Consider the following 18,973-nt stretch of genomic DNA (forward strand, 5'->3'; position numbering starts at 1 on the left):
GCTCAGGTCATGATCTCAGGGTCCTGGGATCGAGCCCCACATCGGGCTCTCTGCTCAGCGGGGAACCTGCTTCCCCCTCTCTCTGCCTGCCTCTCTGCCTACTTGTGATCTCTGTCAAATAAATTAATAAAATCTTAAAAATTTAAAAAAAATTTAAAAAACACGTATTCTGTATTCACATCAAAATATGCTCTATATTCACGTCAAAATATGCATAATGGAAGTATTAAGTAAAATTTTTGTCATAATATTTTGTTAGGAGAGTGTTTGTAAAGTAATGTTTTTTGCTCAAGAGCTGTTAAGCTTTATTTCCTCAACTTGATGTATATATACACTTTGAAGATTGTCAACTGATCTTCATTAGCTTTCGAGTTAAAAAATGATCACGTTTCTGTAGTATTACTTCACTCAGTTTTCACAGGAACTCTGAGATCAGCACTCTGGTGTGAAATTATTTTATAGACCCTTTATAGATGAGGAAGTGCAAATTAGAGGTTAAGTGACTTGCTCAATGTCATTTCAATGTATATTCACCTTAAAGTAGATTTCTAAGAAAGATTTGAAGCAGCTAAGAGCAGACAGTGACAGCCCCCCTCCCCGCCCCTCCCCCAACCTTCCCGCCCCCAGCATGAAGCTCTGCTTCTTCTTTCACGTGGAAACAGCTGTGGCTCCAGCTCAGAGCCGGACAGGACCACCCTCGCCGCACTGGCCTCGGCTTCTGCGTGGTTGTTGAGTCTCCGTGACAGCCTCTTGATGTTGGAGGCCCCAGGGCTCCCATGGTGACCCTCTGCCCTGTTCTTGCCACCCCGTCCAGGATAGCCTCTGGTAATCTTTGGGCTTTAAGTACCACCTGTAATGATGGCGTTTCTCCCGAGCGTCACGGTCGTCCACTGCCTGTAGGACAGCTGGGCTTGGGTGGCTGCCAGGCGTCCAGAGCATAGCTGGAGCTGCTCCGAGCCTCCCCCGCCACCCCCAAGTCTTCTCGGTGTCTGGGAAAGGCAGCTCCGTCCTTCCCACTGCAGATCTGAAGCCCCAGAGTCACCTGAGATCTTACCTCTCACGGCCCCGCAGGAGGATCTCCCACCTCTGCCTCCGGCATTTGTCGGAAGCTGATCCCCGGACCCCCGGGCCCTCCTTGCTCTGCCGCTGCCACCGCCAGGAGGGCGGCCGCCACATGTCCCCTGTGCTGCTACATGGGCTTCCTGCCTGGCCCCCTCCTCAGTGTGTTCTCCACGGAGCCTCAGGGCCCTCCACGCACCAACCATGCACAACCCAAGGACCAGAGTCAGTCATGCTTACCACTCAGTAGGCTCTCCGGCGGCCGCCCCAGTATCCCCCAATCAGTTCCCCTCCCGCACCCAGCTACACTGGCCTCCTTTCTGCTCCTTCTCAGCCTTCTATCCTAGGAGCAGTGCAGCGTTTGCCACAGAAGGGCCTTTGTGCCTGAACGCCCTCTGCCTGGCTGACTCCCAGTTGTTGCCTCTGCGGGAAGGCCTTGCAGTGACCATGCTGTTTAAAACTGGGCCTCCCCTCTCGCCCCCTGCCTTCTTCCTGCTTGTTTCTGTCTCCAGCACTTACCCTCCATCCAACATGCAGTGTAGTTTACATGTTTATATCACTTATTTTCTCTCTGCCCCATCAGAGTCGAAGTTCCTTGAACACAGGGACTTTGATTTGTCTTGGTCCCTGAAGTGTCCCCGCGCACGTAGAATGCTGCCTGTCACATAGTAATACGCATTCAGTACCAGTAGAATGAATGAATGAATTGGGGTATGTCATAAGATGCGAAATATAAAAGGTTCAGCACACACACCGCACCATGTAAATCATGAATGCTAGCCACTGTCAAAATACGTACTTTCTGCACTTTTTTTTTTAAGATTTTACTTGTTTATTTGACAGAGATCATAAGTAGGCAGAGAGGCAGCCAGAGAGAGAGAGAGGAGGAGGAAGCAGGCTCCCTGCAGAGCAGAGAGCCGGATGTGGGGCTCGATCTCAGGACCCTGGGCTCATGACCCCAGCCGAAGGCAGAGGCTTTAACCCACTGAGCCACCCAGGCACCCCCAGAGAGGGCTTTTTATCTGGTAAATGACAAAAGGAGGACAAGAATCAGGCCTTTTCTCTATAGCACAAAGCACATCAGAGTTGTCTGTTCACAGTTTCAGAGGACATTGAGTTACCAAACACCCAAGTGAATAAAATGATTATTCACTTAAAACTAAGTAGCTTATTGGGCGCCTGGGTGGCTCAGTGGGTTGAGCTGCTGCCTTCGGCTCAGGTCATGATCTCAGGGTCCTGGGATCGAGTCCCGCATCGGGCTCTCTGCTCAGCAAGGAGCCTGCTTCTCTCTCTCTCTCTCTCTCTCTCTGCCTGCCTCTCCATCTACTTGTGATCTCTCTCTGTTAAATAAATAAATAAAATCTTTAAAAAAAAAAAAAAAAAAACCAAGTAGCTTATTTCTAAGTCTTACCTTTCAGGCAGTACTCCTTTAAAAGACTCAACCAGGCAACAGAATTTCTTCACAGGAAATAAATTTTTCACAATGCAAATCAGTGTTTGCACATGGCTCATGTTAGGGTAAGCTGTTAGGAAAAAAAAAATTTATCCTCTACCGGAGCACCAGTAACCTTTACATTTCGAATATAGTTACTTAAAAAGAAAAAAAAAAAAGGCAAGATGCTAGCATATTTAGGCTCTCGCTGTTAGATTTGCCATAGGGATTACTAATACATCAGTTTATCTCTGGTGTCTGCTTTAAAAAATCTTCAGAGTTCATCTTTTTCTGTCAGAGCTATTCTGTAAACTACTCAGGTACCTTATTTTTGTTTTTTCAACTACTTTTTTAATCTGAAAAGTAATGTATTAGGGAGCTAGTCTCTGTCTTATAAAAACTGTGTTCGGGACACCTGGGTGGCTCGGTTGGTTGGGCGGCTGCCTTCGGCTCGGGTCGTGGTCCCGGTGTCCTGGCTGGGGTCGAGTCTTGCATTGGGCTCCTTGCTTGGCGGGGAGCCTGCTTCTTCCTCTGCCTCTGCCTGCCACTCTGTCTGCCTGTGCTCGCTCTCACTCCTCTCTCTCTGACAAATAAATAAAATCTTTAAAAAAACAAAAAACAAAAAAAAACTGTGTTCAGATGAGATCTTTGTCTTGGATTAGTCTGCAGTCTGCATATTGTGATTAAACCTAGCGAAGACAATGAAATGCTCCAAACAAGAGCCTAGTTTCCTTTTGCATTTCTTTTCTAAATTAAACTCGATATGACTGTGGGAAAATTAGTCTGGAGCCTGACAAGCTTTGTTATGAAGCCGAAGCGTACCATTTATAGTGGGAACTTGATTGTTCCAGAATTTTGTAAACATCCAGATAGGTTAGAAGTTGGGATTATGTAACAGATTTGACTTTTTGCCCACTGTTAGTATGCGTAGCTATGGAGACCGTCTTTCTGCATTTCTTAAAAGGCCTGAGTCACTTGAGGACACCAGTTCCCCACTGCATTATAGATGAGAGGCTTGGGGCTTCCTGGAGCCAGAGTCCCTTAATTATGCTGAACTGCCTCCCGCGCCTGGCTCTGCACCCTGTCCGGTAATGGGACCACAGACAGAATCTAAACTTAAAAAATGTTTGGCTGCACTGACCATTTGAAATCTTTTATATCTCTTATAAGTTGTAGGTCACTTAAAGGTGTTACTTGAGAGAGGTTTTTGTTCAGAGAGCTTGGCTTTTTGAAAGCCCAGTCCTGTTCTGAGCAAGAGTGAAAGTAAAGTATTTGCAGTTGAAAACACTAAATTCTCCTGCCTAGGAAGAGCCGAGTGGCTTGTTTGAGCCAGTAGGAAAGTTCGCTCAAAGTGCAGGAACTTCAGTTGGCGTGTTAGGTTTTACAGAAACCCAAGAATTGTCTTTACCCCACCCCTTGCTTCTGTGACTTTGTGGGCTGTCGTCATGAGTTTACTATTTTTATAACCTATGACCTAACTTTTTTTTTTAAGAACTTTTTACTTTGAAATAATTTCAAACAGAAGAGTTACAGAAATGGTACAGATTACTTGGTTATATTCTTTACCTCAGATCACCATTTTGTAACATCACATTTATATTTTTTCGTTTTTTTCTGCGTATACATATATATTTTTCTCTGAACCATTGGAAAATAGATTACACGCATTATGCCCCTTTACCTCAGTTCTTCGGCATTTATTTCCTAATAACAAGGGTATTCTTTTCAAGCCACGGTATGGTTTTCAAATTCAAGAAATTCGGTATTCATATACTGCTTTCTAACTAATTGCCCTACAGTCCATATTCATTCCTTTTATTTATTTGAGAGAGAGAGAGCAAGAGAGCGTGTGCATTGGGGGAGGGAGCAGAAGGAGAAGCCGACTTCCCCTGAGCAGGGAGCTTGATTCAGGGCTCGATCCCAGGACTCTGCAATCATGAACTGAGCCAAAGGCAACATACTGAGCCACCCAGGCACCCCTGCTCTGTTATTAGATCTTTTTCAAGGATGCTTTCTTTTCTCCTTGCCGGGTGGTTTTTTGGTTTGTTTAACATTAAGATGTAATTCACATACCATACGGTTTACCCATTTAAAGAATACCATTCAACTTTTTTAGTATGTGCACAGTTTTGTGTGGCCAATGCTACTAATTTGATCTTAGAACATTTTTATCCCTACTAAAAGAAACCTCTCACCCATTTGCAGTCATTCTCCCATCACCCACCCCAGCGTAGGCGTCCATCCACTAATACACTTTCTGTCTCTAGACTTGTCTCCTCTGGACATTTCATAGAAATAACATGAAACAGGGGCGTCTGGGTGGCTTAGTGGGTTAAGCCTCTGCCTTCGGTTCAGGTCATGATCCCAGGGTCCTGGGATCAAGCCCCACATTGGGCTCTCTGCTCGGCAGGGAGACTGCTTCCATTCCTCTCTCTCTGCCTGCCTCTCTGCCTACTTGTGATCTCTGTCTGTCAAATAAATAAATAAAATCTTTAAAAAGGAAAAAAAGAAATAACATGAAACAACAATATAGGGCCTCTTGTGTCTGGCTTCTTTCGTGTAATGTTTCTTTCTTTTTTTTTTTTTTTAAAGATTTTATTTATTTGACAGAGATCTCAAGTGGGCAGAGAAGCAGGCAGAGAGAGAGAGAGGAGGAAGCAGGCTCCCCGCCGAGCAGAGAGCCCGACTTGGGGCTCGATCCCAGGCCACTGAAATCATAACCCCAGCTGAAGGCAGAGGCTTCAACCCACTGAGCCACCCAGGCGCCCCTCGTATAATGTTTCTTGAAGGTCATCCTTGTTTTTGTGTTTATCAGTACTTCCTTTTTATTGCCAAGTAATGTTACATTGCGTAGCTAGGTCTCATTTTAAATGCCTTGCTTTTACATTCCCCAGATGCCATGACAGAAAAAAAAAAAAGAAAAAGGTACACTCTACTTATAGTAGATGTGTTCTCTAATTGTGTGATATCTCAGACAGAGGCCCTTCATGTGATGCTCAGAGGGGGGCCGGAGAGTTCAGGCTGGGCAACCCAAACAACAGTGCGTCATGGGATCACTGGAAAGGGCCTGGATTGATAAATGCCAGTAGGGAAAACACTGTATGATTAGAAAATAAGACCATTGTTTAAAAAACAGAGAGAGAGAGAGGGCGCCAGGGTGGCTGTCATTAAGCGTCTGCCTTAGGCTCATGATCCCAGGGTCCTGGGATTGAGCCCTGGGATTGAGCCCTGCGTTGGCCTCCCTGCTCAGCACAAAGGCTGCTTCTCCCTCTCCCACTCTCCCTATTATGTTCCCTCTCTTGCTTTCTCTCTGCCAAATAAATAAATAAAATCTTTTTTTAAAAAAGAGAAAGAGAAGGGCGCCTGGGTGGCTCAGTGGGTTGAAGCCTCTGCCTTCGGCTCGGGTCCTGATCCCAGGGTCCTGGGATTGAGCCCTGCGTCGGGCGCTCTGCTCCGCAGGGAGCCTGCTTCCTCCCCTCTCTCTCTCTGCCTGCCTCCCTGCCTACTTGTGATCTCTCTCTCTGTCAAATAAATAAAATCTTTAAAAAATAAATAAATAAATAAATAAATAAATAAAAAGAGAAAGAAGACCATTGTCTCCCTAATATTTTGTAATAACAGTTCAGGTGGAACTAGGGTGCAGTTCATTACTTTTTATGTTACTTCTTTTTTTTAAGATTTTATTTATTTATTTGACAGAGATCACAAGTAGGCAGAGAGGCAGGCAGAGAGAGGAAGGGAAGCAGGCTCCCCGCTGAGCAGAGAGCCCGATATGGGGCTCGATCCCAGGACCCTGGGATCAGGGCCTGAGCCGAAGGTAGAGGCTTTAACCCACTGAGCCACCCAGGTGACCCTAAATAAATAAAATCTTAAAAAAAATAAAAAGGTGACTAAGGAAGGACTGTGTAGAACATTCTTTAGAGGTATTTTCCCGCTCCAACGTAATGACTCTTCAAGTTGGTTTAATTTATTCTTTTCAGTGGCTCATTTTCATGGTAGCCAAGGGAATTTACATTACACTGAGGTCCCCTCTAATTTCATTTCCTTCTCTTACTGCAGATTTTTCTGCACCTGGTAATTAGCCCATCCAATCTGACAGTATTCTATTATCTAGCTCACTAATAATTGTATTGTTGTCAGAAGAATTTATTTATACAATATTTACCTTCATTATGACACTGAAGGTAAAATAAAACATTTTCCACTTTTCCCATAGAGGAAAAGTTTCTAGAAACAAAGCTGAAATTTTTGGTGCAGACAAGGTTAAGGTGATGTTTTGGTCCCTGGCATGCTGGATAATGTTCAGCTTTTATCCATTCATAGTTTTCTTTCCTGTTCTTTCCTTTTTTCAAGTCAGTGTAATTTTTCATGGTCTAGAGTCCCTGACTGTACAAACTAAAAAATGTGAATCTTAGCTTCTCTTCTTCAAATTTGTGGATGTTTATAAAATATCTGAATTGCCTGAAAATGAAAGAATATTTGTACCTGTAAGAGCTATGCTCAAAAACAGCAGGCTAGCAATTAGATAAGAGAAAAGAAATAAAAGGTATTTGAACTCATGACCCTGAGATCAAGACAGGAACTGAAATCAAGAGTGGGAGGCTGAAATGACTGAGCCACCCAGGCGCCCCAGCAAAACCCTCTTTACTCGGACAACACACTCTCATACACAGAAATACTAAGGAACGCACTGAACAATTACTGTAACGAAGAAGCACGTTCAGCAGGTTGCAGTGAACAAGATTGATACACAAACATCGACTGTGTTTCTACACAGCAGCAATGAACAATCTGAATACAAAAATAAAAACTGATTCCATTTACAACAGCGTCAAGGAGAAGAACATTCCTAACCACGGGGAGATGGAGTGGTTCAGCAGTTGCCAGGGTTGGGGAGGGGGAACTGGGAATGACTATGGATGGGTACATGTCTCCTTGGGGTGCTGAAAATGTTCTAGGACTAGATAGTGGTTGTGGTTACATAATTCTGCGACTATACTAAGACTCACTGCACTTTAAAATTTTAAATTGTGCACTTTAAAAGGGTAAATTTTATGGTATGTCAATAACAACACAATAAAGCTATTCTTTTAAAAAGTAATGAACTGGGGCACCTGGGTGGCTCAGTGGGTTAAAGCCTCTGCCTTTGGCTCAGGTCGGGCTCTCTGCTTGGCGCGGAGCCTGCTTCCCGCTCTCTCTCTGCCTGCCTCTCTGCCTACTTGTCATCTCTGTCTGTCAAATAAATAAATAAAAATCTTAAAAAAAAAAAAGATTTTATTTATTTGACAGAGAGAAATCACAAGAAAGCCCAAAGCAGGGCTCAATCCCAGGACCCTGGGATCACGACCTGAGCCAAAGGCAGAGGCTTTAACCCATGGAGCAGAGCCAGATTCGGGGCTCCATCCCAGGACCCTGGGATCATGACACGAGCCAAAGGCAGAGAGGCCCAATGCACTGAGCCACCCAGATGCCCCACCCTTTTTTTTTTTTTTTTTTTGAAGATTTTATTTATTTATTTGACAGAGAGTAAGCACCTCTGCGTGCGTGCGTGCACGCACGCGTGCGCACACACACACTCGCTCACTCACTCCGGAAGAGGGAGCAGGCGGGGGGAGAGGGCGAAGCAGATTCTCTGATGAGTGGGGAGCCTGATGCGGGGCTCAATCCCAGATGCTGGGATCATGACCTGAGCTAAAGGCAGATGTTTAACTGACTGAGCCACCCACGCATCTCCCTGCCCCCAATCACCTTCAATGAAAAAACATATTAACACTTTTTTTTAAAGCACATTGGCAGGGGTGTGGAAAAAATGGAACCCTTGTCCATTGTCGGTGGGAATGTAAAATGGTACAGCTGCTGTGATAGATAGCATGGCCGATTCTCAAAAAAATTATACATAAAAATTACTGCATGATCCAGCAGTTCCCCTTCTGGACATGTACCCCTAAGAATTTAAACTGAGGACCTGAACAGATTCTTGGACACTCATGTTCACAGCAGCATTAATCACAGTAGCCAAGAGTGGAAGCAACTCGGGTATCTACCAACAGGTAAATGGACAAACAGCATGTGGCCCATGTACAATGGGGTATTACTCAGCCTTAAAGAAGGAAATTCTGGCATATTCTGCAACATATATGAACGTTAATGACACTACACTGAGTAAAATAAACCAGCCACAAAAGGACAAATACTGAATAATTCCACTCCTCTGAGGTCTCTAAAGCAGTCTAATTCATAGAGACAGAAAGCAGAATGGTGGTTGCCAAGGGTTGGGGGAGTGGGGAGGGTAATGGGTATGATTGCAATTGAAGGAGATGAAGAAGTTTAGGAGATGAATGGTGATGGTGGCACAACATTGTGGAACTACTTAATGTCACTGAACTGTGTACTTTAAAATGGTAAATTTGTATGTGTATGTTACCATGATTGTTTTTTAAACAAAGAAAATCTCTTAGAAAACAATCATGGTAACAATAAAAAAATCAAAAAACAATCAAAATCAATCAAAAACAATCATGGTAACATACACGGTACATACATACACGGTAACTGTGCACTTTAAAATGGTAAATTTGTATGTGTATGTTACCTGGGACTCGATCCCAGGACCCTGGGATCACTATCTGAGCTGAAGGGAGACACTTAACTGAGCCACGCAGGCGTCTCTGTTACCATGATTTTTAGAAATTAAAAAGAAGCAGTCTTCTCTTTGAACTTGAGATACTGTGTTATGGCTTTAAAAAACATTCATCCAGCCCTTGAAAATCATTTGGTCTTTCTATTCTGTGGATCCCTGATTGGGGCCCTTCTACACTAAGTAAAGATCTGGAAGATAGGACTATTAGAAATAAGGAGTAAATCCAAAAGAAATATGATCCAAATACATCTCAGAACCTGTTTCTCAGTGAATTTTGTTACCATGAAGACGTGATTCCCTGGATCAGCTGCTTTTGCCACATGCTCGTCCTGCCTCACTGAGATTTTAGCATGTAGTGCAGACCCCGAACATCTAGGTCCTTTGTGAACCAGGGAAAAGGCTTCTTGCAAACAGGTCAAACTGGTGCTTTTTTCTTTTTTTAAAGATTTTATTCATTTATTTGACAGAGATCACAAGTAGGCAGAGAGGCAGGCAGGGTGGTGGGGGGAAGCAGACTCCCTGCAGAGCAGAGAGCCTGATGTGGAGCTCGATCCCAGGACCCTGAGATCATGACCTGAGCCGAAGGCAGAGGCCCAACCCACTGAGCCACCAAGCGCCCCAAACTGGTGCTTTAGAAGCGTGCTTTTTCACTGTAATGAAAGCAGTATGCTTCAGCCTTCTGATGCTGTACTGTAATATAATATAATCAGATAAGAGTCTGGGGTCTTGTAAACATTCTGTTCTGTATTTACAGAGCTGATGTGAAGGCTGATGCCTTGCTGTTTTGCATAGGCCCTGCCTAAGGAATTTAAAGATCTTCTCTTATTATTCAGGTCAATCTTGGAGAAGGAGGGACCAAAGTCACTTTTTAGAGGCTTGGGTCCAAATTTGGTTGGAGTTGCGCCATCAAGGTAAGCATTAAACATTCAGCTGGCTCGCTGCATGGAATATATAATACTCCTTTTGTACTGAAGTGCAGTACGTCTAGATGGCCAGTTTCTTTTCTCTGTGGCATTTGCGTGGATGCATTTGACATACGGTATAGTGAAAACTGCGTCTTTTGGTGTGTGTGTGTGAGAGAGAGCGTCTAGTTATTTTATTCTTCAGTGAAAATTCGTCTACTCGCATCTCCTGGAATCTTTTTCTGAACAGTCACCTGCTGTTTCAAATAGCAGCAGTGGCCAGCAGTATTGGCATCGCCTGGAGCTTGTTAGAATTGCACTCTCTTGGACCGTACCCCAGACCTACATCAGAACCCGCATTCCAGCAAGATCCGCAGGTGGTTCATATGCACTCGGTAGCACTGATCTGAAGCAATTTTAAAGGCTTCTGAGCTTTACTTTATTTAAAACATCCTTATTTCTGTATCTCTTTAAAGTCTGTTTGATAAAAGTGAACAGGTGAGAGTGTGTGTGTGTAGCATATCTCTGAAAAGTAGATAAGAAGCTGCTTCTCAAAATTTGTGTCCCGGGAGGGGAGCTAGGTGGCAGGGGTAGGATACTGACATTACTTTATGTAATACTCTGATAGACTTTAAAGAGAATTAATCTTGGTAACAAAAGTGAAAATGTTGTTTTCTATAAGGTGAAGACTAAAAGCTTCCTGGAATTCTTGCAGATTTGTGCTCTAGTTTATACACAAATCACATGAGGATGTTGTAAAAATTCGGATTCTTAGTAAATCCTTTTGTTCCTTTAAAATTTTGTAGCATATGTGTTTCCTCTATTTAAAAATAAAAGCACTAGGCTGTGAGATTATATGGGGTCCACATTATAATAGATGGCGGACGTGCTGCATATGTATAGTAAATAAAACCGAGTTGTATCTCCTTGTGGACAGTACTCATTTGGTGACACCAGTGAATCTGATGTAGCTTCCTGGCCACCACACCCATTTAGAACAGTTGGGACCCGGAGAAAACAATACTGTTACATAAGGCAGTAATGACAAGTAGTCCAGAGCCTAAGTTGAAAAATACATTCTGTGATTGATGTATTGGCCGGCCAAAGTAAAGTGGCATTTCCCCTGGCATTGCTGGTGAAGGAGCAGGGAAAGTATGAACCAGCACCTACTCCCCAGCCCCAGTAAGAAAGAAGTCAAAAGAAGGAAAGCAGACAAAGACCAGACCAGAGCCAGGGCGTGGGTGGGGCGGGTGCCTAGACTCCACCTACAGGAGCTGCAGGGGTGGGGGAGACCGAGGCGTATTCACTGATGGAAGCTTGATATGAAAATGTGCGTGTGATGGTTGTTCCCTTCATGATCCTGAGTCATCAAAAAAAAATTTTTTAAAGGCCAAATTATATATGATAAGTCATTGTGGTAGAAGGCAGGTGTGGTGTATTTTAGAAGTATTACAAATTTTAAAAGTTTCAGTATAGATTTTGGTGCTTAAAGAATTGACACCCGGAACGAAGAAGAATGTACGGATATATGGATTTTATTACCCAAGTCTCCTCCTCCTCAGTTACCGTGGCCGCATCTCCCGTCACTGAACACGTTCTGAGGGACAGGCAGGAGCTTTCTGCAGGGGCCTGCAGCAGCTTTTGGTCTTACAGACAAAGTCAAGCTTTTGGTTACATGTTAACCTCCTTTCTCATAGTTTCCTCAATTTTTCAGAGGTTGCGGAGGGACGTGTATAGGGCCATGCCGCTGTCTGTAGCACTCTCTCTCTCTTCAAACAGGGCCGTGTACTTCGCGTGTTACTCCAAAGCCAAAGAGCAGTTCAGTGGCATCTTTGTGCCTAACAGCAGCCTCGTGCACATTCTCTCGGCCGGCTCTGCAGGTATGTGACCCCAGCAAGTGGAGAGGAGTTTCTCGCTCTCCTAAAGCAGGTGTTGTGCCAAACAGCTTCTTCCAGGAATTAGAAATTAGCTCTCTGCTTCTTCTGCATCTGAAAGCATTTTTCTGACGCTTTATGTCAGAACTAACAAAAACATGAATGTTTGTGAATAGTTTATAACTCGGGTCCATTTTCTTTGACAATTAAAACTTTTATTCTCCCTCAAAATTTGCCTGTGCTCATGCATGCTGCTGGTGAGTGTTATGTTTCCTTTAAGCAATATTAATGCGTTTTCATATCTTTCTGTTTCATTAAGTTATTTTAAAGATGGAGCTTTTTGTGTGTGACTCTCCATGGAGTCCAGCGTCCCCTGCAGGCAGCTGGCATTTGTATCCCCAGCTGGGTTCTGTGACGAGGGCTCGGGGCTGTGGAGGAGATCTTAGGGGGGCTGGTGCCAGATCAGGTAGTACAGGAGTCACCCCACTTACTATAGAAAATTCATAACAGGATTTGTTCCCCCAGAAATACTTGGGAAATAACCATGGACTTATAGGTTGCTGAGAGAAGGCTCTGTCTGTCTAGGTACCATTTTATGTCTCGTGTAAATAGAAGAGTATTCTGGAAAACTTAAACAGGCACTCGGAACTTTGCTGCCTCCTGCCAGCCTGTAAGGTTTTGTCTGCCTCTGGGACTCCAGATAAAAGTTCTCTTATCCTATCTGAGTAGTTACAGGTCACAATTACTAGACCCCAGGTAGAAGATGGCATCTATATACAAAGCTGCTTCACACAAGAAAGGAGTTTCTGCCAAACACAGAGCTCTGAGGGAGGAAATCCCTCTGAGGAGGGCGTAGCGAGTGAGCCGTAAGCTCTAAGCCATTCATTGGTTTTGTGCCTTTTGCAAAATTAACCTCGAGGAAACATTGGCAAATAAAGCAGGCCTGGAGGGAGTCCCTAAGCCACTCTCTGGGTTCCCAGTTAATCTGCTTAGGACTGCGGAGGGGATGAGGCTCAGAGCTCACTGTGTGTCAGGCTGATGCCACGGTACCGCTCTTTCTGGTTGGTCTGGAACAATGAGCAACATTAAGATGAGGAAAACTTGAAGAATGGTTCCTGTGAGCAGCTCCGTCTTTAAAACTTCCCATTTCCTGGTATGATTAGTGAGCTACTAAGATGCCTATGTTCAAGTTCCGGTAAATTCGGAGATTTAGCGGCTTCTGTTTTAAGTTTGATATAAGGCAACCTTTTGGATTAGATCACTAACTTTTTAAAACAAATTTTTTCTGGACCTGAAGCTTACAAATTGAGTTTTAGAATAGTTTTCATATTTATCATAGGAATTGCATTTACAGAAATACCAACAGCACCATCTACAGGTTAGAAAGACTAGACTGGGCTCTAGAAAATGGAGATCTATCTTTTAGGTCCAGCATATCAATAGCTGTTACATTTTAGGGGACTGCACCTTCTGTCTGCAGTCTGGAGCTGTAACTGCTTCCTACTCTCCATTTTTACTGTGAAGCCGTTTAAATCCTGATCTCAAAGTTTATCATATGAAATAGATAGCTTTAATAAGCCTGGACTGTGTTCAGTAGTGACATTTTCTGTTTCTTTTTTTTTTTTTCTTCTTCCAGCTTTTGTCACAAATACCTTAATGAATCCTATATGGATGGTTAAAACCCGGATGCAGCTAGAACGGAAGTAAGTTGTTAATTGTTCCTTCCTTAATATTCATGGAGATTTGCTGCTTCCTCCCAGCTCCAGTTGTGGAATGAGGTGTACAGAGCCCTTAAGCATCCCCATCCTTTTTTTCTCCTGAATATAAGGTATATGTAGAAACACTTTTTGTTTTGAGGTGCGTGCTGCCAGCCACTGTGGGGAGATGAGGGCCAACAGAAGTTAACACCCAGGGGGAGGCTGGAAGTTTGCCCACCTCCTGACTGCTCCTGACTTCTCTCGGATAGTTGGTGGGTCTCTGGTCTTGGCCGACCCCACCAGCAACTGGAGCTCTGTGGGCTCCTCCAGATGGCCTCTCTTTTAAGTGGGAAGATGCCAGGGAGGGTCGAATGGAAAAAGGTCATTTTAATCTCCAAGGTCCTCAGATGTACTGGATTTCTGCCCTGAAACTCAGGCCCTTGGTTCTGAACGTTTTTATGCTGTGGATGCCTTTGGCAGTCTGGGGAAGCCTGTGCCGTGGCTTTTCACAGTAATATTTTTGAAAGCAATGGAAACCAGTTGTTGAAGTATGGTTATCAGTGTTGTTTTAAAATGCAGTATAGTCATAGGCTTGTTTAACACAGTAAATAACAAGATCAAGCAGTGGCCCAATAACCCCCATAATATCAAAGACGTGACGGTGATAAGGGACACTGTCATCGAGTCCTAAGAACCCTTGTGTAATGGTGTGGCCTGGAAATGCGGGTGGGCACTGGAGGCTTTCAGCTAGTCCAGCCGAAATCTAGCAACCTGTAAAGGAGAGGGAGAAGTGGCAAGAACTCCCCTCCGGACCTCCGGACGTGTAGCTATGGGTCTGCCTTTGTTTTTTCTCTTGGTGTCAGATTCCATGTTTCCCCCAAATCCGTTCTGTGTGGAAGAACCTTCTAGAATCCATCAGATCTCATAATTTTGGACAGATCGCTAGCGCATAATGCTTCGATGAATCTTGCTTACTCTGACAGTCAAATCCTAACGCCTGGACTTAATTAACATTCAAGGTCCTTTGCAGTTTTCTAAAACTGTCCTGTGCCCTTAGGCTTCCATTTCCTTGAGTGTGCTGTCCCTCACCAGGAATCCCTCTCCCCCTCTTGTCGCTCAAGAACACCTGCTTGTCCTTCAGGCTTCTGACCAGCATCCTCTCCTGGAAACCTTTGGTAATCACTCCCCATTCCAGTCCTGGTAATCATTCCTCCTTAGCGGCAGGTACGCGCGCAAGTCAGCGAAGAGCCCACACAGGCACTCTTTTAAATCTACCTCATAAGGGTCCATGCTCAGGACATAGTATTTTTTACTTTTTTTTTTTTTAAGCTTTCTTTCTTTATTTTATTTCTTTATTTATTTTATTTTTTTTTTAAAGGTTTTACTTTTATTTATTTTACAGACAGATCACAAGTAGGCAGGCAGGCGGGGGGCGGGCAGGCTCCCCGCTGAGCAGAGAGCCCGATGTGGGGCTCGATCCCAGGGCCCTGGGATCATGACCCAAGCCGAAGGCAGAGGCTTTAACCCACTGAGCCACCCAGGCGCCCCTCTTTCTTTATTTTAGAGAAAAAGTGTGTGAGTGGGGGGAGGGGCAGAGGGAGAGAGAGAGAATCCTCAAGCGGACTCCCTGCTAAGAGATCATGACCTGAGCCCAAATCAAGAGTCAGACGCTTAACCAACCGAGCCACCCAGGCACCCAGATGCTCAGGACATTTTAAAGTTTTGTTTGGGGGGCTCTGTTACCCAGTCTTGAAACAACACGTATTTGTCGCATGCTTGCTGTGTGCTAGTCACTGGGGAAACAGCAGGAAATATGCCATTGGCCCTGCCTTCCAGAAGCTCACAGCTTCACAGAAAATAAAGAGAACTGTAGGCTGATGAAATAGGGGCCAGAACTGCTAAGGACCCCCTAGGGTCCCTGATGCCATCCAGGCAGGGCGGGTACAAGAGGGCCTCCTGTGGCAGAGATGTCCACCCTACTGTCTGAAAAATAATGGGAGCTGGGGGCTGTGCACTGCACGGGCTTCAGGCCGAGAACAGAGTATGTGGAAAATCGAGACACAAGCAGCATCCGTTTCTGGGGCCGTGACGGCAGGGAAGCGTGGTTGGAGTGTGCTGTGTGTGTGTGCGCGTGCTGGAGGAGGGGGGATCGCAGAAAGCCAAGGCTGCAGAAATGCGTGGGTGGAGGGGTATATCCTTCAAAACCCTGGGAGGGTCTTGGTGTTTGGCTTCGGGCTCTAATTTGAGGGTTGAGGGCTATGGAGAGCCATTAGAGCCGTGGTTTGGGTGAGAATGGGGAACACTCTCCCCGCCCCCCCCCAGGGGACATTTGACAATGTCTGGAGACTTTTCCAGTTGTCACAACTTAGGTGGGATGCTTCTGGCGTCTGGTGGGTGAAGGCCGGGGTAATCCCAAAGGTTGCAGTGCAAGGACAGCTTCCACAGCAGAGAACCATCTGGTGGAAAGTGTCAGTAGTGCCCAAACGGAGAAGCTCTCCATCAGAGGCTTTCAAGCCGGGCCGTGGCTTGGTTAGATCTGTAGTAGAAAGGCCGGTCCGGCTCAGGTGTGGAGAAGGAGCCTTGGAAAGACACCATGAAGAAGGGAGAGCCTGTTGGGACAGGTTGGAGCTGGGGTCGCGCTGGGCTTCAGCCCCGAAGGAGGGCTCTGTGACGGGACCAGTGGGCGTGCTCTCGGGCCCTGGGGTTCCCTCTGCATCGGCCAGTTCGGGAACCTTCCCGTCACGAGCCAGGGGCAGCCAGCCTGAAGTCTTGTATTAGTTACTGTGTAGTTTATTCGATGTTTATTATTCCGTAAATCTAGAAATAATGGAATCAAAACACACCGTCTGGAGACTAGAGTCAAGAAAGCTTGCTAGTTAGTGTAAGCGGCCTTGCGCTCACTGCCTGGTCGGCGCGTTGGTGAGGCTTTTCCTTCGGCATTTTCGGAAAGTGTGTTTGTGCCGTGAGTGTAGTTCCACTCCACGTCCAGCTGCGTCCCGCTTTCCGCGCGGGCACGTGGCAGCTTTCTGCCCTCACCACCGTGCGAGTCTGGAGGGTATCCCGGTCTGCTTGTCTGTCCTGTTTTTAGAGATGCGGGCTGTGTGGCAGTTACGTTTTCCTCCTCGAAGAATGTCTTCCTGCGTTCGGCTCCTTCCGAAATTAGGTCAGAGGCTACAGATCAGTTTCCACGACGCCTGCTACGGATGCACGTTCTGTTCTGTGGCCTGTCCCGTGTCCCAGCCGGTGGCCCCGGGCTCAGCTGAGCACAGGACACGGAAGACACCTGTCACCTGCCGTCTCATTTCTCTTTATGCTCAGCGCTCGTTTCTTCAGCTTGATACGGGAGCCAGGCTCCTCCTGAGCGCGCCTCGTAACGGCTTTTCGTTGATCTCCACAGAGTGAGAGGCTGCAAGCAGACGAACACACTGCAGTGCGCGCGCCATGTTTACCAGACCGAAGGCATCCGTGGCTTCTACAGGGGATTAACGGCCTCCTACGCTGGAATTTCCGAAACGATCATCTGTTTTGCTATTTATGAAAGTTTGAAGAAGTATCTGAAAGAAGCTCCACTAGCCGCCTCCACAAATGGGACTGAGAAAAATTCCACAAGTTTCTTTGGACTTATGGCAGCTGCTGCGATTTCTAAGGGATGTGCTTCCTGCATCGCTTATCCACATGGTATGTTTTGCTTTTTCTTCCAGAACAGGAAAACAGCTGTGAGGTCCGTGTCATTGTCCTTGCGTCTCGACCTCTGCCGCTCACGCAGACACGCGCAGGTCCTGAGGTGACGGAGCGCGTGTGACACCGGCTCCTGCTGCCTGCAGGGGATGTGAGCGGCGGCCACTCACCTCTGCTCAGCTCCAGCTACTTGGGGCCAGTACGTGCTGTGCAGAGTGTGGGCCCCTGTTGTAGAGCTTCGGGCGTTTTCAGGGAAGCCAAAAGTCTGGATTTATTCAAAATTCCTCAGTTTAAAAAAATGGTATGGGAGCCAGCCCCCCCCCCCCAAAAAATCTCAGCTTCCACTTTGAACGGAGTGCTGAGCGAGGCTAGTCTTGCTAAGTCTGTTTTTAAGGAATCAGAGACCTAAAGTTCCACTGACCTACTTAAAAAAGAATAGCTTAGTTTATTGTACCAAGAAAAACAGGTTTTGTTTTCACAAGCCTGCTGCACTGTCAGCTGTGACGGATGTACGCGGTCAACTCCCAAGCAGGTAATTGAGCCCCTGTCACGTGCGGGGCAATAAACGGCCGCCCAGGGCTGAGGGACGAGAGTTTGAGCGGCCCCCCGTGGGCTGGGGAGACGGCAGCGTGTTGAGCAGTGACAGGTGTCGGGCCGCGGGGCGCCTGCGTCACGGAGGCCAGATGTGCAAACGTTTGGAAACGCAGGAGGCAGCTTTTGAGCTGGAGAGAGCTGTGGAGGAGGGGTTTTAGTAGGAGAAGTTGGCAAGTACATAAAAAGAGAATCTTTTTGATGATTTGCCATGCTTAATACAAATTACACCTTCAGTGAAATTACAGCATTCACTTAATTGGGAATAGAAAACCACAAACAATCTTAAAATGAAGTCCCATTCAAAGTAAGCTTTTACAATCCCTTAAAATTTATTTTGTAGTATTGTCTGTATATGTAATATTCCTAATTGACCATTTCCCAGAATTAAGAAATGTTCTGAAAGGATCGCAGCTTTTTATTGTGTCTGAGCGACGTCGGCCCTCCAAGTCGCGCTGCGGTGGCAAATACCCAGAGGTGTACATTGACGGTTACAGAGCCGTGTGCTTTGATTCTCTCATTGTATTGCTTGGCGATGCGGTTGGTTTGTAGCATAAAGTGTGTGTTTCTCTCTGCAGAAGTCATAAGGACACGGCTCCGGGAGGAAGGCACCAAGTACAAGTCTTTTGTCCAGACCGCTCGGCTGGTCTTCCGGGAAGAAGGTTACCTTGCCTTTTACAGAGGACTCTTTGCCCAGCTCATCCGGCAGATACCAAATACTGCCATTGTGTTGTCTACCTATGAGTTAATTGTGTACCTGTTAGAAGACCGTACCCAGTAACGGGCCAGAAAATTGTGCTCTAGAATAAAATTGAAAAACTCTAGAGAAATTTTTTTTTTCCATTGATGTTTAGAGTGTTTGAGACTAAAACAGGAAAGGCCATAAAATATGTGGCCTATATCACCCGTTGGACATTTCCTTTTGGATTCATGTTTTCTGGAAGGTTTAAATTCATTAACTTTAATAGTTAATTATAACTTTTGTTTTGTTTTTTTTTTTAACTTAAGAGGATTCAGGATTAAGCAGCAGCTAAATTAAATCACGCTACTTAATTTAAGTATAAATTTGGTTTGTGTCCTCTTTTATGCTCACTGTGCTG

The 18,973-nt window shown here is 45.5% G+C and overlaps 1 protein-coding gene across 1 annotated transcript in view; it reads left to right on the forward strand.

The window, feature by feature from the left end:
- SLC25A33 (solute carrier family 25 member 33) overlaps positions 1–18,703 on the forward strand; it is a 33,323-nt gene extending 14,620 nt beyond the window's left edge. Inside the window, exons 3-7 of the mRNA XM_032863333.1 lie at positions 9,965–10,042; positions 11,813–11,913; positions 13,544–13,610; positions 17,002–17,282; positions 18,452–18,703. Of these exons, the coding sequence (XP_032719224.1) occupies positions 9,965–10,042; positions 11,813–11,913; positions 13,544–13,610; positions 17,002–17,282; positions 18,452–18,654 (730 nt within the window). The 3' untranslated portion in view covers positions 18,655–18,703. The remainder of the gene's footprint in view (positions 1–9,964; positions 10,043–11,812; positions 11,914–13,543; positions 13,611–17,001; positions 17,283–18,451) is intronic.
- The last annotated feature ends 270 nt before the right edge of the window (positions 18,704–18,973 follow it).

The sequence above is a fragment of the Lontra canadensis genome, unplaced genomic scaffold (assembly GCF_010015895.1).
Source record: "Lontra canadensis isolate GAN:19392208 unplaced genomic scaffold, GSC_riverotter_1.0 scaffold25, whole genome shotgun sequence".
Taxonomy (NCBI): domain Eukaryota; kingdom Metazoa; phylum Chordata; class Mammalia; order Carnivora; family Mustelidae; genus Lontra; species Lontra canadensis.